Here is a 24,977-nt window from a genome sequence, read left to right on the forward strand (position 1 = left end):
CATACAGCCATATCGTTATGAAGTAAATTTAAATATATGAAATATCACCCGGTCTGTTTTCAGTCTTAGGGTACAAGATTTTCTACTGTTTCAGGGACTACATTGGAAAGTAGCATGAATTGGCGATACAACAGCTATGAATCTGTAGGTGTCACGTCAGTGTCATGCCCCAGGAAGTGTGATGAGGAAGACTGAGAACACTTCAACCTTTTCTTACTTCCAAGCCACCATGGCTACAAGGCTCCTCTGTTACACAGTACTTTGTCTCCTGGGAGCAAGTAAGTCCTGAGGACAAAAAGACAATCTTTGACCCGGAGATTGCCAACCCATATCTAAGTATTTTTCCTTGTCAAGGTCCCTTCTTGTCTGTATTCACATCTTTTGTTTTCTTCTCTTCTAGGAATTTTGAATTCAAAAGTCATTCAGACTCCAAGCTATCTGGTGAAAGGGCAAGGACAAAAAGCAAAGATGAGGTATATCCCTGAAAAGGGACATCCAGTTGTATTCTGGTATCAACAAAATAAGAACAATGAGTTTAAATTTTTGATTAACTTTCAGAACCAAGAAGTTCTTCAGCAAATAGACATGGCTGAAAAACGATTCTCTGCTGAGTGTCCTTCAAACTCACCTTGCAGCCTAGAAATTCAGTCCTCTGAGGCAGGAGACTCGGCACTGTACCTCTGTGCCAGCAGTTTGTCCACAGCATTGAAATGTGCATTCTCTGCAGTGCATAAACCCACCATGGACTTGTCTAAGGAAGCAGGTGATGCTCTGGTTTGAAAGGAAGTAGCAGAAACTAACTGAAACGTGTATCAACCACAGAGGATTTCATGCCAGGCTAGTGAGCATTTTACAGTTGAGGAGTGATATGCTGGTATAGCTTCCTCTGTGTCAGGTCGAGGTGAGTGCCTTATGAGCTCTCATTTTTTTCCTTTCTTTGTCTGCTTTATATTTTTCTCATTTTGCACACTTCCTTTCTCCTCTTATATTCATGGCAAAAATAATACTGACACCAAATATCACAGTTCCAGTTAGCTCCATATTACCACGCTGATAATGATAAAAGTACAAGGAAAAACAGACTAGTCTTGTGTAATCGAATAAACTCACAGTTATAGCCACTTAATCGTTTACAAAGGTTTCAAAATATGCTTTTGAGAAAAGACAGCCTCCTCAAGAAGTGATATTGTAAGAAGAAACCAACTGCTTTCTGTTCAAAGTTAAAGGCTGCTGCTCATCAAAGTAAAACCCATGCTAGTTACTGAATATCTGGCCCAGTATTGTAGTAGACTCTAACATAGAACCTACTTCTATTTTAATTAATGACCATAGTGTCAAACTGCCCTTAATATAATGATCTCTACACACACAGATTAGTGCAGTTCTCAACTCTCATGTCTTCATGTAATTAACATAGTTAATACAGACTCACAACTGGCCAGTATGTCCAGATTAAGTGTCTGTGTAGTGCTCAGCCATAAATGGGTCATTTATAATATGTGTATTTCTAGCCAAGACTCAGGAGAAAGATTTTTAAGAAGAGTATGGAGAGGACTGGGGAGAAATAGTGTCTTCTGGGCTTGACTGGGTCAATCTGCTCATGACACCATGGCAGCTTTGGTTACCTGTACAAGACCTGCCCAAAATTATGCCAGTCAACATTTCAACACAAATAGAGGAGACACTCGTGAACTTTACTGAATTGCTACTTCTAGTTGACGGCTCCTGGGCAGGGCTAGGATGAGAAAGCTGGTTTTCTTTAGGTGTGTGGACCCAGATTGAGTGACCATGGCTCCACATCCATGAGTAGGTGAGCAACACTTATTAACTCAATAGCTTAGAGATCACTATAAAAGAAAGAACTAAAAATAGGTAGGATAGGAACCTGGGAGACTGACATGGTGGGAAGTAGGAGGAGTGATGGGGAGGTAAATATAATCAAACTACCTGTGTGTATGAATAAATAAATATATTTCTTTTTAAAAATATTTTTTTACACTCCATATTTTCTGGTTGTTCCACATCCCGTACCTTCCCCCAACCCCCGTCTCCACATGGATGTCTCATTTCTTAATGATTTTGGAAAAATTGGATAACTACAATATCCAAACCTCTCACTCTGTCACATGATATGAACTCACTGATAAATTGATGTTAGCCCAGAAACTTAGAATATCCAAGATACAATTTGCAAAACACATGAAACTCAAGAAGGAAGATCAAAGTGTGGATACTTCAATCCTTAGAATGGGGAACAAGATACCTGTGGAAGGAGTAACAGAGACAAAATTCTGAGTTGAGATGGAAGGAAGTACCATCCAGAGACTGCCCCAACTGGGGATCCATCCCATATACAACCACCAAAACCAGACACTATTGCATATGTCAGAAAGATTTTGCTGACAGGACCCTGATATAGCTCTCCCTTGTGAGGCTATGCCAGTGCCTGACAAATACAGAAGTGGATGCTCAGAGTCATCTATTGGATGGAACACATTGCCTCTAATGAAGGAGCTAGAGAAAGTACTCAAGGAGCTAAAGGAGTCTGCAACCCTATAGGAAGAATAACAATATGAACTAACCAGTACCCCCCAGAGCTGTGTCTCTAGTTGCATATGTAGCAGAGGCTGGCCTAGTCAGCCATCTGACTGGGCGAGAGGCCCTTGGTCTTGCAAAGATTATATACCCCAGTACAGGACAATGCCAGGGCTAGAAGCAGGAGTGGGTGGGTTGGGGAGCAGGGGGGGGGAGGGTATAGGGGGCTTTGGGGATATCATTTGAAATGTAAATGAAGAAAATATCTAATAAAAAGAAAAAAATCAATGACTTTCATAGAAGACTTTAGACTAGAAAGTTCAGGTTCATATATATACATATATATATATATGTATATATATGTATATATATACACACATATATATACATATATATGATATAGAATATGTAATGTACCTTATATATCACATATATAATAAGATATATGTTATAAATACATATATGTGTGTATGCATACATATATACGTATATATGTATATATATATATATATATATGGTAAATTAAGATTTTAAATCACTGTTCCATAGACTTGCACATCCATGTTTTTACTTTCATTATTCACTATAACCAAGATATAGAATCAGTGTAAATATCTATCCACAGATGAATAGAACATTAAAATATGCCACATAGATACCATTAAGCATTATTTATTTCCAGAGAAGAATGAAATTATGGCATTTAAATAAATCTGGATTAAACCATAGACTGATATGTAGAGTGAAATAATCCTGAATGGTAAAGACAAATATCATATCTTCTCTCATATATATAATCTTGATTTAAGTTTATATATACATGAGCATGCACACACAAACACACACAAACACATGTATGTGTGTGTATTTAAAATTATAGAGCTATTCATGAGGGAAAGAAAAAGCTCTCAAGTGGGGAGAGAATAAGAGGGAGTAATAGATCTATGTGACATGATAGCAGATGGAGAGACTATTTAGAGGGAGGACGTGGGTACAGCCAGTGAGGCATATATGAACAAAGCATACTGATATCTTACAGAAAATGAGAATGTCAGTCTTTAAGAGGGGTTATATGGTAAAGTCACTTTCCACCCTAACTTTCCTGACAACCTGAGTTTGATATCCAGGATCTATAGAATGGAAGAAGAGAAACAATTTTTTTAAAAACTCTCAGAGTTTTTTGTTTGGTTGGTTGGTTTTATTGTTGTCATTATTGAGTTTTTTTTTTCTTTTTTCTTTTTTCTTTTTTCTTTCCTTTTTTTTTTTTTTGTGGTTCCTGGATGGAAACAATCCATTTGGTGTTTATCTGGATATTTCTAAAGAAACTTGAGATCATGAATCATGCTTAATCAAAAGTATAACTCACTGGAGTCCATAATTTGGTATATATTTTAACATAATAGATATTAAACTTGGAGGAGAATATTAGTGTTCCCTTCTTGTTCTTTCAACACTGTTTACATACAGAGTTAAATCTTGTTTCTTTTTATTGTGAAGGGCTGTGGTATTTACTTTATACTTATAATTAATCTTTTAGTCTGTTGATATTTTTTTGGTAATAACTATTTCACCTTGCATGGAATTTGTGAAGATTTGTACCTCAGCTAGCATAGAGTACTTTGAGATTTTTATTGTTATTATTTTTAAATTGTTTGTATTGCTTAAAGTTGCTTGCTTTTATATCTCCCTCTCTTCTCTATTTCTTCTTTCTTTCATTTTTCTTTCTATTGATGTCTCTTCTGTCAGTCTCTGTCTCCTCTCTCTCCCACTCTCCTTGTTCTCTTTTAATTCTCTTTTTCTCTTCCTTTTTCTCTTTTTACTGTTTTCTCTGTCCCTCTCTCTCCTTTCTCCCTCCTATCTCTCTATTTTCTTTTTCACTCTCCATATGTATCACTAGTGTTATAATCACAATGTCAATAATAGTCTAATTAGAGAAAACTCCAAGCTTGTAAGAATTGATTTGGAGTATGAAAATGGGAGAACATTTATCTATCTACATCTGCATTACTTCCATCTGCATTACTCTCATTACCTAGTTTTTAGTTTTAGTTTTAATCTTATGATGATGCTTCCTCTAGATTTCTGTTCTCAAATGGTTCACTTATATCACTAGACTGTTTCTTACTAAGGGTTCTGTAATTTTAACAATTTTTGTAGGAATTTCTGATATGTAGTAGATAATCAGTCTTCTGTCTGTTTCTCTCTCTCTCTCTCTCTCTCTCTCTCTCTCTCTCTCTCTCTCTCTCTCTCTCTCTCTTTCTCTCTCTCTGTATATGTTTTTTTGTATCATCTAGAACAATTGGTTCAGAAACAGAATTTTCCATATCAAAGAGATTCCTGCATCCAAATTGAGGTTGTTTCTGGCCACAACATACTCAGAAAGACAGCAATTTTCACCCACTAGTGTTTGGATTCCATTAGGTTCAGAGCACAATTCTAGTGACTACATTAAGATATGAAAAAAAAGTATATGGAAATTGTTACAATATAGTAGAATATAGTAGAGAGACAGTTTGTTCCTCAAACTGGCACAATCTGGGGATTACAATCAGATATATGACTATGTTTCAGTAACCTAGCTACCCATCTCATGGATTCAAACATCTCACATGTTTGAGATGTTTATGTAAATATGTTTAGTTGTGTTCTTTTAGTTTGCCACTCCAAACAGTGAGGGTAGACTATGGCCATGGAGATTGGCATAATCTGGGACCTAAAATGCTGTGAAGGTATAGGGAAAACATAACAAAACAAAACAAAACAAAAACAAACAAACAAAAAACACCTGCTCTTGGGGAACTGTGAATACAGAACACATCTAAAAATGACAGAAATAAACGGTATTTTTCTTCATCCATATGAAGTCTCTTCTAAATCCTGGAAACAGGCCATTGAGGTTTGAGATGACCTACAAACTGACCATATCAAAAATCACTTTTATAGGATTTGAAAACCGAATGATCTTATGAGAGAAAACATGGACACAAAAATGAAAGTCAGTACCTAAATTTCTTTGAAGAACTAATAAAGATGGGACGAAAAGGGGAAATAGGTCAGGTTTTTGAAGATTAACTCTTCCCTGAGGAGACAATACAATCTGGCTGAGGCATATAAGGTTCTTCATATTTTTCAAGATGCCACTTGTGAATAGATCCATCAGCAAGACCTGCTGAGATCATGCTGTACAGAGTCCAAGGCATCCAGGCAAAAATAGCCTCTACAGTCTATCACATCTCGGCTTTTATATTTCAAGAGAATATGTCTAGTTCAAAACTTGAATAATGTTGAAACTAAGAAAAGTATTAACTATGGTAAAATGGGAAACTATAGCCATACATAGGAACCAAAAATAATCAATAGAAAAAATCATGAAATAGCACAGAAGTTGGAAATTTCATTCCAGTATGATCCAAAGAAGTTAGAGGGTGATGTTCTCGTAATCTGATTAACCAATAACATTTGTTGACCCTAGAAATGAAGACAAGGGAGCAAAGATGCAAGCTACCATGCCACACAGACAAGATGGAATTTCTTTATAGCTAAAACAGACATTAAAACAATAATAGAATTTCGTAAACAAGCATATGCCAATTAATTCTACATACATGAAAGCATTATTGGAGAAGCAGAACTTAAAAACAAACGTTGAAATTTGTGAAGAACTGCATTATAAGAAATTGAATTATTTAACAGAAGTATTTTAAAAGAAAACTACAAACTCACATTCCATTCTAGATAAAACCCCATCACAGCATAAAACCAAGCAAGTTAAAAAAAAGTACAGATTTGGGAGGGACCGGGAAGACCTCTCCTCTGGCTAAGAAGCTATAGGCAGTGATGGTGGCTGGGAAACAAAGAGTAATTTTAATTCAGGGATTTGTCATTATTAGGTTTCCCATGAGGAAGTTAATGATCCTCCACTCATACAGTATTGAACACAATGAGATGTGAAGAGAAAAGAAAGGGAGAGAGGATGTTGGGGAGAGGAAAGGTCTATTGGAGCTCAGAGGAGTAGAAGGGAGGGAAACAATGAGGAATTAGGGGAAGGACTGAAGGAGCTGAATGGGTTTGCAACCCCATAGAAAGAACAGCAATATCAACCAACCAGAGTCTCCAGAACTCCCAGGAACTAAAGCACAAACTACAGAGTAAACATGGAGGGACCAATGGCTCCAGCTACATATGTAGCAGAGGATTGCCTTATCTGGCATCAGTGGGAAGGGAGGCCCTTGGTCCTGTGAAGGCTTGATGCCTCAGCATAGGGGAATGCTAGGGTGGTGAGGTGGGAGTGTGTGGGTGGGAATGGGAACACCCTCAAAGAAGCAGGGAGAGAAGGAGTGGGATGTGGGATAGAGGGTTTGTGGAGAGGGAACCAGGAAGGTTGATAACATTTGAAATGTAAATAAATAAAATAACCTATAAATTTTTAAAAGGAAACAAAAGGATTGTGATGTGTTGTATTCTCTAAGTTTGCCACTCTAAACTGCTAGAGTATGCTATTGCCACAGAAACTATTTTCAGTAAAAATAAAATATAAAAATAAAAATAAGATAACATGATATTGATAGAGAGACATGTTAGAGAAGTACTGGGGAAGTTGAAGAGAGATATAGAAAGTAGATATGATCATAAGATATATATATGTATGTATATATATATGAAATTATCAAAAATAAATACTTTTTATTTTTAATAATAGCAATTTATACCAACTTCACATAAATTTCTTCAAAGCCAGGAGAAAAACATTTCAGACAACATTATTTAAAGACAATAAAATTTAATGACAAAATGTGGCAAAAGTATTTTAGAATGACACTTACGACCACAAAATTCTTCACATTTAGATATCAAAACCAACTATGTTAATGTGTTTGTACATACACAGATAAACATATAGAGGGAATACAATGTGATCAACACTTCAGTGAAAACACTGTTTTAGAAGTCATAAAAAGGGGCTGGTGAGATGGCTCAGTGGGTAAGAGCACCCGACTGCTCTTCTGAAGGTCCAGAGTTCAAATCCCAGCAACCACATGGTGGCTCACAACCATCCGCAACAAGATCTGGCGCCCTCTTCTGGAATGTCTGAAGACAGCTACAGTGTACTTACATATAATAAATAAATCTTTAAAAAAAAAAAAAGTCATAAAAATGTACCTACCATATCAACTGATGGTCAGGCCATTTTAAAGATTCAGAGAAAATATTTTTTTAAATCTCGTATTCATTTAAAACAAATGTTCTAAGAAAAGTAGTAACAAATATAAACTTTCCCAATCTGACAGAAGTTATAGACAAAAATTTTATAAGTAACGTGCTTTCAATAGTTATAGAAATCTTTTTTTATATAATATGGAATAGGTTACTATATTTTCTGCCTACTCTTAATCAAATCATAACTAAAATGAATTACATGGCAACAAATATGATATTAAAATAAAACAAAACCCAAATATTTTGCAGAATACAAAATTCTTTAAGTGAAAAAGGCCCAAAGAATCAATAAACAAGCAGAAACATTAGTAAATTTAGTAAGATCACAGGGTACTAGATCAATATAAATATCAAATGTTGAATTTACTCTTTCAAAGACTATGAAAGTGAATTCCAGAAAATAATAATGTGGCTTTAACATCTGCCTCAACACCCATAGTAACTGTGTCACTCAGGATGTTGCACAGATTATGGTCTGAGCCTGTGCCCTGAGTAGACCTTAGGTGCTGGGTCTGCATGCAGTCCCACAACACCCAGAGGAAGCTCGACTCCCAGATGTTCTAACATGCCTATGATCACAGTTGAGGAGGCAACACCTGTAGTGTTTTTAATTCCAAATGAATTGAAAGAAACCCAAAAGAAGATATCCACGCAAACATAATTCCACCACTACAACAAAAATAACAGGAAGAAATCATCACTTTTCTTTAATATCTCTTAACATCAATAGACTCATTTCCCCAATAAAGATATAGACTAACAGACTTGATACATAAATAGGATCCACCATTTTGCTGCATACAGGAAATTCACCTCAGTGACAAAGATAGACACTATCTCAGAATAAAAGGCTGGAAAACAATTTTCCAAGCAAATGAGACTAAAAACAAATCTGTAGCAGACATTCTAATATCGAATAATATCGACATTCAACCTAAAGTTATCAAAAAAGATAAGGAAGGACATTTCATACCCCTCCAAAAAAAATCTTCCAAGATGAACTATCAGTTCTGAATATCTATGCTTCAAATGCAAGGGCACTGACAGTCATAAACAAAACTTTACTAAAGCTAAAAGCACATATTGCACTTCACACAATAATAAGTACCTTCACATAAAACCAGATATACTGAAACTAACAGAAGAGAAAGTGGGAAAAATACTCAAACACAAGGGCACAGGTGAAAATTTCCTGAACAGAACACCAATGGCTTGTGCTCTAAGATCAAGAATTGACAAATGGGATCTTATAAAATTGAAAAACTTCTGTAAGGCAAAGGACACTGTCAACAGGATTAAACATAAATTGGGAAAAGATATTTACCAGTCCTATATCCAATCAGTCTGGTGGTTCCTTAGAAAATTGGACATAGTATTATACAAGAAAACAGCTATACCACTCAGGCATATACCCAAGAGTTGCTCCAACATATAACAAGGAAACATGCTCCTCTATGTTCATAGCAGCCTATTTATAATAGCCAGAAGCTGGAAAAACCCAAATGTTCTTCAACAGAGGAATGGATACAGAAATTTGGTATATTTACACAGTGGAATACTAAACTATTAAAAACAATGACTATATGAAATTATTAGGCAAATGAATAGAATTAGAAAATAACAACCTGAGTGAGGTAACCCAATCACAAAAGAACACACATGATATGCACTCTGATAAGTGGATATTAGCCCAAAAGCTCAGAATACCCAAGATAAAATACACAGACCACAGGAAGCTCAAGAAGAAGGAAGACCAAAGTGTGGGAGCTTAGGTTCTTCTTAGAAGGGGATACAAAATATTCACAGGAGGAAATACAGATACAAAGTGTGGAGCAGATACTTAAGGAATGGCCATCCAGAGATTGCCCCACCTGGCGATCCATCCAATATACAGTCACCAAACAAGGCCGCTATTTTGGATGCCTGGAAGTGCTTGCTAGCAGAAGCCTGATATAGCTGTCTCCTGAGAGGCTCTGCCAAAGCCTGACAAATACAGAGTCGGATGCTCTCAGCTAATCTTTAGACTGAGCACAGGATCTTCAATGGAGGAATTAGAAAAAGGACTGAAGAAGCTGAAAGGGTTTGCAATCTATAGGAAGAACAACAATATCAACCAACCAGACCCCCCAGAGCTCCCAGGGACTAAACTACCAACCAAAGAGTACACATGGAGGAATCCATGGCTCTAGCTGCAGACAATCTTGTTGTGCATCAATCGGCAGAGAAGCCCTTGATCTGGTGAAGGCTTGATGCCCCAGTGTTGGGGAATGTCGGGGACGGGGGGAGGCTGTAATAGGTGGATGGATGGATGGATGAACACCCTCATAGAAGCAGGAGGGGGGTGTGTGATAGGGGTTTTCTGGAGGAAACTGGGAAAGGGGATAACATTTGAAATGTAAATAAATAAATAAATAAATAAATAAATAAATGTAAATAAAGAAAATATCCAATAAAAAGAAAATAATATCATTTAGAATAATATCAATTACAAGAGACTTATGAAAAACTTAGTAAAATGCATTGAATAAAAACTACATAAATTTTTAGGGAAAATTAAAGAAAACTTCAAGAAAAGCAATCTATGTCATGCTTATGGATTGCATTCTTCAATTCATTAAGGTAGCTAGTTCTTAACAACTTATGTTGGAACAACCATACAAAAAATGAATCTGCACTGTTACCAACACCATAATGAAAATTAATGAGATGTAATGTAGACACAATTTATAAAATGAAACTTGAATTTCTAGAATAAATGCAAAGAAAACTTCTGCAAATGGAGAGCATACACAATTTTCTTCTTTAGATGCCATGTGCCAGAATTTGTATCTTATACATATGAAAAATAATTCACAACTAGGAAGAGAATGTTCAGCAATCCTTCAGAATTGAGGAGTACCAGAATTCAGGCATCTAAATGCAGGTCATGTGGGTGGTATGCAAATGAGCCTGAATTGTATACACTATACCTATTACAGAGGTCAATTCAGATGAAAAGTGAATCATATAAGTATGACTTAAGGTAGATGTGCTGATCAAGAGTAGAAAATATAGACCCACACCATTAAGAATCCTATAAGTTATGTAGAAATTGGGTTGCTTTTTAAGTATCTTCTCCATTCATTTCTCTGATAATAATTCCTCACCCATCTTTTGCTATAGATACTTCTCCTGAAATGATTTCTGTTTCTTTTCTCTTCTCCACACATCTAAAGATTTCTGTCAAACTTGACCTTATAATCACAGGACCAAAGTTCTGTGTTTTCAACTGGTTTGGTATCCCAAGACAGTTTATATTGTCCCTAATATCACTTCTACCCACTGACTCTATAGCATGGGGCAGCAGAAAAGCATATTTACTTTAGGAATCTCACATCAAGGTAATGATATATATATATATATATATGTGTGTGTGTGTGTGTGTGTATGTATGTATACACACATATATATCATATTTTCATTATGATATACATCATATTATCATTATATATAGATATAGATGATGTATAGATATATAGATATAGATAGATAGATAGATAGATAGATAGATAGATAGATAGATAGATAGATAGATAGATAGATAGAATTACCAGGAGCTGGTAATTAGAAAAGTTGAGTAATTTAGAGTTATATTGGCTAATTATCATATCATATTCACAGAAGCCGTTGGCCATGGAAATTTTACTGTCAGGTATGGGATACTGCCCTGTGAGGTATTGGTCAAATAGGCTCCAGAGATCACCCAAACAATACAGGCTATTGTAATTGTTCTTCATTTTCCACTAGAACTTGATAGTAAGACCCTATTGCTAAAGATACAACACACAGTGCTAGTGGGACATAGGACATATATCTGTAGCCTTCTTCCAGAATATCTTTCTAATTCCAGAGAGTGCAGGATGGTGAGAGAACAAAGTCATAAAAGTTCATATCCTGTTCTGAATCCTGTAAGCACTAATAATGACTAGCAAGGCAGGATATGTCTTCTGGTGCAATAGTGGCAAAACTGTTATTGGGTTAACCAGTCATTTTCCTATTGGATTTGAGACCTGATCTACAGAAAAGAACTTATAATTGGTTCTGTAAATCTGATCAAAAGTCTGTGGATATACAAGTCATTGGCCCTGAAAGTACTTACTAATGGTACATTCCTAAATGGTCACACTCTTCAACTGCCTTCTAGATACTCATGTTTATATACATAGATTAGTGATATTTTTAACCTTCAGCAGAAGAGTTTCTTCAGTATGGTTAATGCAGAAATCTATATCTTGCCAAAATACTGAAAACAAAAAATAGTAGAAATGCTCAACCCTAATATCTATAGCTATAACAATCCGAGGAGTTCTTAGGGATCATTGTGGAAGTGGAGGCAGATAGAATGTGAGAGCCAAAGGATATATAGCTATGTAGCAAAAGTATGTCATCTGAACATAATACAGAATTACACTCACAAACTTACTGTGGTCATGTTCATCTTAAGGCTGTATGTGATTGGGCCATCTACATTTTATCATATTTGGGTCATGGGTTCATAATACAGTCCCATGAAGGACTACTGGGAAGTAACAGTAATTAGAGGAGGGGTGTCATTTTCTTCAGTGGTGTAGTTACTGTTATGCTGCCCTTGTTTTAGCAAATAAGCTCTCACCATGCTCAGGCAAAACAAAACAAAACAAAACAAAACTTAAATTCAGTGGTTCACAAACATAAGTGGAACTTGTTGGAAAGATGGTTATTAATGGAAGAAGGAAGATAAAGGAGGGGAATAAAAATGAAAATGACTATAACTCATTATATAAATTTATGAAGCTATCAAATAAATCATTTTAAAAGAACATGGTGATGAGAAAATATTAGTTAATGTACACATTGTTAAAACTAGACAGAAGAATACATTCTTGTGTGTTATACACAACAGGATGATAATGATTAAAAATAAAAGATTTTGAACCTACTCACCATTAGCAAATGATAAAAGTTGAGGTGAAAGATATGGTAATTGCCCTGCATTGATTGCCCTCAATGTCTCTGTGAATCAGGATAGTTCCTGGAACTTCATAAATATGGATGGCGATTATTTGTTAAAATTAATTAATTTCATTCAAAATATAAAAAAATAAGTAAAAACTTAAAAGAATGCTACCAATTTGATATGTAATAAGACTAACATATATGAGGGTACATATCTGTGTTTATGGCAGAGCTGGGTGAAGCATAGGGCCTGAAGTAGCAAGGGGGCCAACTGTTTATTCTAGCAAACAAGGTTTTGCACAATAACTGTAGTGCTGGGGTGCCTGCCATTTAATGTATTCAATTGCTACATGCTTTCTCTCTGAAGTTAGGTATAATTTGTTGTGATAAAAATCATATTTTTAATAGCTTATTTCCAATTATCTGAAAACATGAGTGAATAAACTATTTCCTAGAAATGTACACTCATAAACTGAACAGCTCTTTCAGTGAATCAATATTTCCAGTAACTATCTCCACTCAGGAACTATTGACTAAATATATAGGAGTCAGGGAAAAAAAAGGAAATTTGGAATGGTCAGTCAGTCAGTCATTATGACCTCCTTAAAACAAATGAGAGTCTAAATTTTAGAGAACATGTTCCATTTGTAGAATTTACCTTGAACTGTTAGAATCTATTTTTAAAAATGGAGAGAAAAGCTACAGTGGCCTAATATGATGGTGAAATCAGATTCTTCAACTTGAAAGTATTCTGCTCCACACAACGAACAACATGAACTTTACTATGAATATACCTAAATACCCAAGTAGTTCCCATTATTTGTGTATTATAGCGATATATTTTTTCATGGTATTTTTAAAAAAATATTTATTTTTTTACACTCCATATTTTATCTCCACCCCCATCCACCTTCCGATTGTTCCACATCCCATACCTCCTCCCCACACCCTTGTCTCCACATGAATGCCTCCTTCCCACCTGACCTCTAAATTCCCTGGGGCCTCCAGTCTCTTGAGGGTTAGGTGCATCATCTGTGAATGAACACAGACCCAGAAGTCCTCTACTATATGTGTGTTAGGGGCCTCATATCAGCTGGTGTATGCTGTCTGTTTGGTGATCCAGTGTTGAGAGATCTCAGGGTTCCAGATGAATTGAGAATGCTGGTCCTCCTATAGGATTGACCTTCTCCTCAGCTTCTTTCAGCCTTCCATAATTCAACAGGGGTCAGTTGCTTCTGTCCATTGGTTAGGTGCAAATGTCTGCATCTGACTCTTTCAGCTGCTTGTTGGCTCTTTCAAAGGGCAGTCAGGATAGATTCCTTTTTGTAAGTGCTACATACCTTCAGTAATAGTGTCACGTCTTGGGAACCCCCCTGATCTGGATCCCACTTTGGGCCTCTTCAGATTGTATAAATCTTTTGCCTTTTATTTGAGAATTTTGTATCCCTTTTCTCAAAGTTCAGGGATCCTTTTAGGAAATGGGTCAGAAAGGTTGTAAGATCCAGAAGTGGGAGATAGATTCAAGGATGCAATATTTTCCAGACACAGGAGGCCAGAAGCACAAGAGAACTCACAGCAATATGACAGTATGAATAAGGAAAAGCCATACAAAAGTCAACATGGAAGAGGGGATGTAGTCATGAAGGCCCATTCTTAGCTGAGAAGTTCCTGGAATTTGATTGCTGCCGAGAGAAAAGAGTCCATTTTCTCTTACGGTGAAGACTTCTTGTGTTGTGTGTTCAAGAAGATGGTGTTCTCTTGAGTAAATGAAACAGCCCATGGAAGATAAAGAAAATAAACCCTGGTAACTGTCAATAAAAAGCAAAGAGAAAAGAATGAAGTGGATAGCCTCTGCTTACCAAGAGTATTTATAGTATACAAGCCAAAATGTCTACTTCCTGCTGAGTCATACAGAGGTACAAAGGTTCCTGCTATAGGATTGTGTCTGCAACCATCTCTCAGCTTCAGTAAAGAGGAGGGATCTACTTTGAGCTTGAAAACTTCCTTTTTCCTATTTTCTTGTCTTAACTCCCCAAATATTTAGACCTGGAAACAGCTTCATACTGCCTCTCCTTGGCATGAGCTCCATGTTATTCTGGTGTGTGTGTGTGTGTGTGTGTGTGTGTGTGTGTATGTGTGTGTGTGTGTGTGTGTGTGTGTGTGTGTGTGTTTGTTGTTGTTGTTGTTGGCTTTTGAAAACAATAAGGTAGAAAATAAAGGGAGAAATCTTTGAATTTTTCCTGCTGGGAATAAACTTCTCCCTAGAGACTGTATAATAAAGATCTTCCTCAGCTCTCTCTGCACTACTGTCTTGTTTCTTGAAAAGGGTCTATAAATTCAGATATTAATCAGATCTTATAGAACAACATCGTATAGTTAGAAGAGTCTTATTATGGGATGCTCCCATAAGGAGAATTATGTCTAAATGTATGGGTATCAGCTAGACTCAGGACAAAGGTTACAGCTGATCTGCCATTTCCTTTATATCAATGACATTAACAAAGGAGAGCTCTCTTGAGTGTACAATGTCTCTAGGAAGGGGCAAGATAATTATTTTTGCTGTCTTTAAGGAATGCCACTCCTAATCAGTCCTTTATACCTGTGCCTACTCTAGGCCACCTGCTCACTACACAGAAAGATAGGCAGATGAGTGAGGAATTTTCTCAGTTTAGAAGCCTTCTTTATTGTGAGGTGTGGGATACTTAGGTTGTTGGATGTCCTATTTGAATGAGTCACATCTAAGTGTGACTTTGGGTCAAGGTCTGTAGATAATACTGTGATTCAGAAATCCCAATGCTTTCTTTCTGTCTGAGGATAAGGTCCAAAGTGCACTTCCAGGAAAAGCTAAGATGTTCTAACCACAGTCTTTCAGGATAATGAGCTCAAATATTTACCAGCATTTAATGATTTTTTTTCAAATAAGATTTAAAAAATGAACAAAGGAATTGAAAAAAAAACTTACAAAGAGAAGGAAAAGAACCCAAGAAAAAGCACATGAAACAGAGATCAACTCATTTGCCCACTTGGAACTCTATAAAAACACTTAACTGGAAGTCATAATATATTTAAAAAAGGATGTGATTCAGAACTCTTCTGATCTAAGACATGCTGCCTCAGTCTCTGTGACTTCATATGTGCATGAGTTATGTTCATTTAGACAGCTTTGTTTTCTTTGTGTCCTTTCTCCAGCACTGGCTCTTACAGTGTATCTGCCTTCTTTTCCATGAGGTTCACTGATCCCCGAGAAGAAGGATTGGGTGAAGGCATCCTATTGAAGTCTGACTATTTCAAGGTCTCTCCTTCTGTGCATGATATCTGGATATGGTCTATGCATTTCTTCCCATCTGCTTTAAGAAGAAGCTTCTCCAATGGTGACAAAGTAAGGCACTGATCTACTTCTCTGGCTTGAGTAAATTCATGATTTTTCAAGAATATTTCTTATCAGTTCAAATACAGTGTGTTTATTTTTAACAGGTTTTTGTTTGGCTTCCATCTATTTTTGCACAGTCTCCCACTGCACTCTCTCCTGACTAACAGTTCCTATGGTTTATGTCAGAAACAGTCCCAGTTTCCCTGAGCTCAACCTCACCCTTTATCTTTATACCCACTTATCTGTATATGAGAACATGCTGTCTTGATTTTAAGTTTTAAGTTTGTTTTATTATTATATTTAGCTCAGAAGTTTAAAATAGTAGAGAGTTTGATCTACAAAAAATAATTATTCATCTAGGGTTATGCATTCTGAGCTGTGCCAAGAACAATTTAGAGCAGATCAATCTTGTTATTATCTAGATAATCAAAATTAAAAATATCAAAATACATCTGCCAACTAGGGGGTAGATAAGAGAGTAGAGATGCCGCTTTCAGTATTGTCACTGGATCAATCCCATGATTCTTCTGTAGCAGGCACTCATCTAGAAACTAGTGAGTAACAGGAACAACAGAATTTAATCAAGACCTACTAGAGCCTCAGAATCATGTTAAAAGCTTCCACACGTGCTTTGTCATCTTTCCCAATTAGCCTCAATCACAGCCAAGAATCCACTGGTTTTATGGCTGTTCAGAAAGGGAGGAGCCAACAGGATTTGTCTTCTACATGTTTTCATTCTCATTCTTATTCTTAAAAGAATGCCACTCTCAATTTTCAGTCTCTTTTGAGTGCTCTGTATCATTTAATTGATCTCTTTAAAGTATTTTTTCATGAGCTTTGTTCTTTCTTACTAGGTAAACTTCAACAGTAATTCCATATGTAACTAAAAGTCTTTCATAGAAGCTACTATGTAATTTCACACGTCATTTAATTATTTTTTGCCTGTTACATTTTCCCTTCAAGTTTGCCACCCGTAGTCACTGCATCTTCTATGTTTCTTATTGACAAAATTAGCTGTGAGTGAACAGTGCAAGCTGGCTTCCTCACAGGCAACTCAAACTCAAGGAATTTATTCCTGAATTTATTGCCTCCTCAACCTGCCCCGATTTTGGGCACACTGTATTTCCATCTTAGTGATTGTAACGATTGTGAAGTCCCCTTCTCAATTACATCAGTTTCTAAATCTATTTGTTTCCTGTCCCCACAATGTCATGAGTTAAATTCTCACAGGAAGATATATAGTTGCTGGAAATGCCCTGACAGTCAGCATGGGTGCGTGGGGGGATGTGTTTGGACAGGAAAGGATCTGGGCTTGGGGATAATTTCAACATAGGACTTTTATGACTCTTCAAGGAAGTTTGGAGCTGGACTTCATTTGGCATAATCCTAATGTAAAGGCTACAGGACTCATGCCTGCTTTTCATGTAAACACATCATTGGACATGACTATGCTAAGACCTGACAAGGAACTGGGAAGGAATGAGAAAGAGCCTTTGCTAGCTTAGACAATTCACCAAGAAGATAGTTATTGTCATGATTCGTAGAGCAAACATGTTCATCAGATCCAATTTTCCCTCTCTATTTCTGATCTAGTATACGCTTTCACTGTCCTCTTCCTAGAAAAATAATACAAAGCTCTCATTCCTGGTCTCCCAGCTTATAACCCATCTATTTAACATCATGTACATAGGGTGTCCATGTTTAACTTTCTAAATTTATGCAGTACACAAAGCCTTTCATAAACATTTCTGTGCACAAAAAAAAAAAAAAAATCTGTCCAAGTGTTCTAAATTCACTCTAGCACTTTGAATTTAAGCCTAGTTGAACATGTTGTATTTCCTCAAATAGATCTTGTTGAATTGGGACAGCTGTACCTTTTAAAAGCTCTCTCCTGAATCTATTTCTTTACCTCTTATACATTATCCCATTCTTCAGCCAGGGAAGACCTATCCACAAAAGCTTTTCTGGCATTTACAGAAAAGCAAAGCAACTCTTGTCTCCTGTGAAACGATTGCTAGGCGCAGTGATGGGTTTTTATGATTCTTTCCATCTAGAGTCATTATAAGACTCTATAGATAGGAGTGGTATCTTGAGAGCTTTACGTGCCTGGTACTGTGTATAATTCCTGGAAGATAGCATGCAGGGAGGAAGGAGGAAGTGGGGAAGGGACAAAAGTAGGCTCGAATGAGTCTTCAAGTAGTTCTTCAAGATTCTTTGAAGAACATATTTTCTGACTTCTGGTTAATGTCTATTTAAATTCTCTACACCCCTCACATCCAAGTCCTTTTAAAAATAAAACATGTTTGCTTCTAAGAAGATTGGTTCAGAGACGTTTAAAAATAGACTGTTTCACTGGACCAAAAATGTGTGTATATGCACATATATTTCTCACAATTAGATCTGATGATGATATATAATTGAGATCTAGGAAAAAGCAAATATGAAAGAATGACATGGAGAAACAGCAGCTCTTTTCTTTAAGGGACTCTTCATTTTGAACCAGAAGATACACAAGAAAATGTTTATGTCTGTATCTAAATATGAATCATGTATTAATTTATCAGTGTTACTAAATTGTGTGCCAGGCAGAAGTACAAATTAGAATGTTCTGATCTCTCAGTGCTTGAAGCTACTTCTAAGAGAAAGATGAACCTAAAATCATTGTAGGGGAAGTCTAAGTCAATAAAATTCTAACAATTCAGTGACGACAGGGTCGAGATGGTTGACTGATGACCACTCAGTCACTCTATGCTTTCTGGGAAATCAGTGATTGCCAGTTGTTGCTCCATATTATTAATATATTTGTTATACAAATAGATGGTTGATTTACTGCTCACAGCTGCCCCATTGCTGGTTTGATGTAGCAACTCCTGGCTCTTCCTATTGAAGAATCCTCCCTTTCAGATTGTCAGGGTCCATTCCTGTTTATTCTTCAGAGCTCACACAACATTGTTTCCTTTCCACCCTTCATAATTAGATCACATTCCGTTATTACAGAGTTTGAAAGCTCTGAAGTGTATTCATCTCCAAACCTTGCACTATAGTTGCAGTTGAAGGTTTCCTAAGACTGGGAAAGAATTGGAATAAATAACCAGAGTGTCAAACCTACTTTGGATGAGGAAATTAAACGAAAGTACTTTTCCTTTGATGTGAAAAGCAATATAGATGAATCTGTATTGAATAGGATCATTATGAAACTGGGCAGTTCACAGGGTTATGCCATAATACACTAACTTCTAGAAGAACCCAATCTCTGCCCCATGACCTAAAACTCCTGCTTTAGCCCAGCCTAGTCCATGACTGCCAAGTTCATGCATTGTCTGGCCTTTAATAATCTGGGAGCAGGTAAGATGCAGAATTTTCAAACTCAGGAAGGAAAATTTTCCTTTGTGTGTGTGTGGTTTTTTTTTTTCCTTATCATTGTGTCCTCAAATCCCACCGTGGACTTTGCTGCCAAAAGTTTTCTTAGCCTGCAGGCCTGTTGGATGCTATTATCTTCAAAACTCCAAAGTACGCCATTACGGGGACTGGAAAGAAAAATATTGTGTAAAGTTCTCAAACTATGCCCTGTGACAAAATGTATTGGTATCAGCAAGACCCAGGCATGGAACTATGGCTGAGCCATTGTTCATATGGCATTAATAATACAGAGAAATTAGAGCTTTCCTTTGAGTGTAATATTCCCAGAAAAAGAAAAGAACCCCTTCAGTGTGAACTGAGAGACCCTTGAACAGGTCCAGGTGTTGTGTGCCAGCAGTGAAGACAGCGTGCTACATGAGCACCTACAAACTGCACACAAAACATACTCACCTCTAGAATGCACATCTTAAATTGGAGAAGCCACAGGAAATCTTACAAGACTCCCCATGCATCATATGGTCTGAGTCACGATGCAGACCAAGGATGACCCCTGGGTCATTTGGCAAAGTAGAAAATGGTTCCACATCATAGGCAGGGCTGAGCCTCCTTGCCTGTAACTGCCAGTTCAGTTGAGGCCCTCACATACTTGACTTTCATGTCTGTTATAAGAAACAGGACATGATTCCTTTTATTTTCCCTACAGCCTAGTTCATGGATCCTCATGTTAAGCACATTGTTTCATACACAGCCCTCCACACTCCTGCCTCTTTCCAACCCTAATCTCTATTACTATGGCTTCAGCTTCTATTTCTGTGACTTTGTACCTTGAACAATGAAGGACCTAAATTGATGTCCTCTCTCAACATCCTTGTAAGATACCTCCTTATGGGATTTTTGGCTTTAAATATCTGGTCTTTTGTTTCCAATGTGATATGCTGGCTGGGAAGATTTCTTCACAGCACCCATTTGTGCGACATCATGAGAACTCAGATTTATGAAACCTATATAAAAAGCTATATGCAGCTATATACACCGATAACTCCATTCCTGTGAGGAGGAGAGTTGAAAACAGAAAGATCCTTATTGGCCAGCCCATCCGTGTTCTAAAGCATATCAATAACTTCTTACATTCTTAGTGTGGAAAATGGTTGCATCCTGTGGGCTTGCTTTTCCATCCACTTGTTAAATGCACATTCGATCCATTTCAGTTTTAATTTTTTATGAATAATGCAGATATAAAGCTTTATTTGTGATGAAATGGATTTTCTGGAAGTGTATTTTCCAAGCATTAGTGAAATTTTATATTAAAAAAAAAACCTTTAAGATATATGAATAGAAGGTTGCAAAATGACTTCATAGATTTAACCAATTCTCAGTCTTATCATCCACTGTTAGCTAAAATAATGACTCCAAAAATATTTACCTCCTATTACTCAGTAACTATGAATACATCACTTTACATAGAAAAAGAGAATGAAGTGTGGAGGTGTAATTAAGTGCTCAGCTAACTCAATACAATGAGATTATTGTTTGGATTGTATAGCTGAACTCAGCCTAAACATTCATGTCTGTAACAGTGACTATGGTTAGTGTGATGTTGCTCTCTTTGAAGATAAATAAGAGCAACCCGAGAAAGGCAGTGGTCTCTAAAGGTAAGGGGACAGATTATCCCATGGATACTCAAATCAAAAGATAATCCTTCCTGCCTCTTGATATGAATCCAACAAGAATTATACTTAATTTCTAATCTGTAGTATTCTACATGGTAGCTTTGTGATTGGTGTTTTATGATGTTAATTTTACAGTGATTTATTACACCAGCCATAGAAAAGCATTTCACAACCCCATTTCCAAGCAAGCAAAAGAAGGCAAGGCTATGCTAGGAAATAGTCCAAGGAAAGGCAAAGAAATAAACTAGGGTTTTCATCAGATAATGTCACTTCTAAGAGCAAATTTAATTTGTTTATTGCTATAGCTTGTTCCATTCCTGAAAATATTTCATAACAGATCAAATTTACATTTCATCAAGTGTCTTTCTAGTCATTTTTACCTCAGAGAGGGGCTGTTCTCATAAGAAGACTTCTTTCTTCCATTTTTGTTGGCCGTAGCTAGCAGAGAATGTGTTGGTCTTTGCTATGTAGCTGCTACCCAGCAAGGCAAGAATATTTTTACAGAGGACAGAAGTAATCTTCTGAGTGTCAGATGATTAGAATGTGATTTGTTCTTGTAACTATGAGTTTCAAAAGAAAACTGACTCACTGCCCCACTCACACGAACAGAAATTCACCTTGTATGAGAAAGTAGCATAAAATCTCTCAAGAATCCTACATGATGTTTCTGTAGCAAACATTTAGGAAAATAGATGGTTAAAGTAGAAGATGAACAATTACACATTGTATACAATAATGATAAAGTTACAGTAAATAGAAACTTGTATTTATTTGGACTTAAGGTGTCAACCTTTTACAATACATATTAGGTTGTCAAAACAAAATGAAATAAAACTCCTGCTGTTTTTTTTTTAAAGCAAAAGAAAAGAAAACTAGAAAATTGAAAGGCAGCAGGCACTCATTTCAAAGCTGAATCTGGGATCACACTTAGGCTGTCCGAAGAGCCATCCCTGCTGGGGAGACCCATTCTCATTGTCCATAACTTATAGAGAACCAGACGAAGATACCACTGAACACATGGGAATGAAATGGGACAAGGAACAAGGCATTAAAGGAGGTGTATTAGGTATGTTTTAGGTGTTGAACTAGAGTCAATGTGGAAACATTTCCTATAGGGAGAAATAGAAAGGCCAGATTGCTTTAAAAATCAGAGAGTTATTGCTCACCCAACCTAAGTGTTTAAGTAGGGATACTGAAATATTCAAAACCTGTGGTTGAATGCAGCATCCATAAACATGCAAAGCTGGCCACTTCATAACTTCAGGAATGCGGTTGCCCCCTCTCAGTCTCCAGTTTCGCATCTATAAAATGAAGTAGCTGACATATGCATCTCAGAACTGAGGAGAAATTTCAAAGAAAGCAATATGTGAATAATTTAACACTGGATCCTCACTGAAATAACATTTCAAAAATATTGTTGGCAAAGCAGCGGTGAGATGACTCTATGAGAATATATGATCAACAAAGCTTGGACCTCTTTACTCATTCACTCATTTCATCATCATTGCCTTAACATGCCCTTGAAGTCGGTATTCTTTGTATTTCCATTGTTGCAGGATGAGACGTACCTGTCTGCTGTACTTACTTGATGAAGTCTAAAACCAATGCTTCACAGAACTACTTACTTGGAGATAGTATCTTCAAAACTGTAATTAAGGAAAATGAAGTCACATGGGTGATACCCAGTATGCAAAATGATCAGGCTGCAGATACTGGGAGGAAAGACCTTAAGGGAAAGGATGTCCATCTACAAATCAAGAAGATAAGCCTCTGGGGACACTGTGACACCTTCAACTTGCCATCAGAAATGGGAGGAAAATTAACATCTGCCATTTAGAGCAGTATGCAGTACTTTGTTATGGCGATGCTAGTAAACAAACAACACCCAGTTACAAAAACTTGACCACACATTGAATAAGTAAGTTGCCCCAAGAATGGGATTCAAGTTTAAACACATAAAAATTTGTCTTTCTCACTATAGTAGTAGCTGTGCTCATCTTAAAAAGTACATGGCTTGGCAAACAAAGGATATGTCAGAAAAGATGCACAAATATGACAGGAAATGTGGAATAAAAGTTTTTTTTTTTTCAGAACTGAATTGGCCTAAGAAATACATACCTAGATGAAGTTCTGTTAAGAGAAGAACTAGATGAGAGGTCAGAGTTGAGGACTCTGGTTTGTGTAGCCTCCAGAGTTAGGAATGTTCAATTCAGGGTCCCAGAGTTTCAACCCGTGGATTGTTGCCTTCATATAGGGTTCCTAGTGGGCTTTCCAGTTGGTTTCCACACCGTTCTAACACAGGCCTCGTAGACTTCAAATTAGACTTCAACAAAACATAGGCACTGAGAACCTAGCTCAGAGAAGCTGTAAGCATTCTGTACTGGGATGTTTTCAGAGTATCAAATCAAATTGGATATCCAGGTCAACAGATCCAGGACAAAGCATAAAGTTTATTCATTATTTCTCTGAAGTTGACACCTTTGAAAATGATGCCCTGGGTGAGTGTAATATTTCTCACAAAACCAGTGAGGTCTTGGAGTGTAAGTCAGTGGCAAAGCATTTACCCAGAGTGCATGAGGCCCTATGTTCAGACTACCTCACCACCACAACAAAGAAAAAGAATTATCACTCCAGACATTTTAATCTTCCAACCTTAAGAAGGCTCTTAGATTTCTCTGTGCTAGCTTATCAATGTAGTCAATCTTTTCTGTACAAAATTTACAAGTCCAAGTTCACAGTGCTCATCTCAGTGCCTAACTCAGAGAAGCCACCCACATACGAGGACCTTCCTGGTCCTCAATTATCCTCCTTCTCTGTCGTCTCCCCATCCTAATCATATCCTACTCCCAGTTATCTTGACTTCCTGATCATACCAACTTTTGTTGACATACTACAAATTAATATACAGCTTGGGTCTTAAAATGACACAATCCCATCCTATTCCTACCTGACTGAAATTGGGTAGTAGGAATGCTACATTCCTTTCTGAAAGATTAAGGGAAAAATCCACACCCCATCCATCTGACCCTCTTCTGTATAGCTAAGGAAGGTTCTATGCTTTTAAGGACCTGTGTGATCAGATTTGGACCACCTGGATGTCAAGGATGCTCTCCCTATACCAAGATCTGCTTATCAACAGTTTCAGTGACTTCTGCAAACTTAAGTCCCCTTGCCTGTCTAAGTATATTTACAGATTACACAATTTAGGCTTTAACTTGGTTCGAGTGATGTTCACTATGATACTCCACTAGAGGGCAGTAATAGATTCTGTAATAAATACATCACATTGCAAATAATAATGTGAGAATGTGACAAAATTCAATATATATGCAAGCGTATTTTGAAAACACACAGATTTAATCTGTATTCTCAGGGTCTGGTGGTAGAGAACAAGCAAAATAAGGTAAAGTATACCTTTCAGAACTGAAATAGCTTAAGGGTAAAGTGAGTTTGGACTACAATTATGATGATAATTTTGTTAGTCCATACCTGGGCTCAACATCATACAAAGTAAAGATAGTCATGTAGCTGAAGTACAAAACACATGTTCTTGTACAGCTGTTTAATAAATAGCCCCTCCACTGAGGATAAGATACAAGCTTAGAGTTTTGTGAAGATATTTTTACCCAGTGTGGGTAGACAAGAAACAAGGCCTAGTGTTATGCCTTGAAGGAGGAAAAAGTTAACAGATACATATGGCAAAATTGAAAAGTGAAAGAAGGCTCTTCCTTTCAGAAAAGCACCGGGGAAGCTGGGGCGCAGGGTCGGCTGACACTCGCCAGCTACCCACAACACCCACCACAGGATCTTAAGACTTCTGGTGAGTGGAGCACAGCTTCTGCTCCAATCCA

The 24,977-nt window shown here is 36.9% G+C and overlaps 1 gene segment (V, D, J or C); it reads left to right on the top strand.

The window, feature by feature from the left end:
- The first annotated feature begins 215 nt into the window (after positions 1–215).
- The window catches only part of LOC110296769, a 313,901-nt gene continuing 289,139 nt past the window's right edge, over positions 216–24,977 (top strand). The window contains 3 exon segments of the C gene segment in view: positions 216–278; positions 401–691; positions 19,831–19,836. Of these exon segments, the coding sequence occupies positions 230–278; positions 401–691; positions 19,831–19,836 (346 nt within the window).

Source organism: Mus caroli, chromosome 6 (genome assembly GCF_900094665.2).
Source record: "Mus caroli chromosome 6, CAROLI_EIJ_v1.1, whole genome shotgun sequence".
In the NCBI taxonomy this organism is placed as follows: Eukaryota; Metazoa; Chordata; class Mammalia; order Rodentia; family Muridae; genus Mus; species Mus caroli.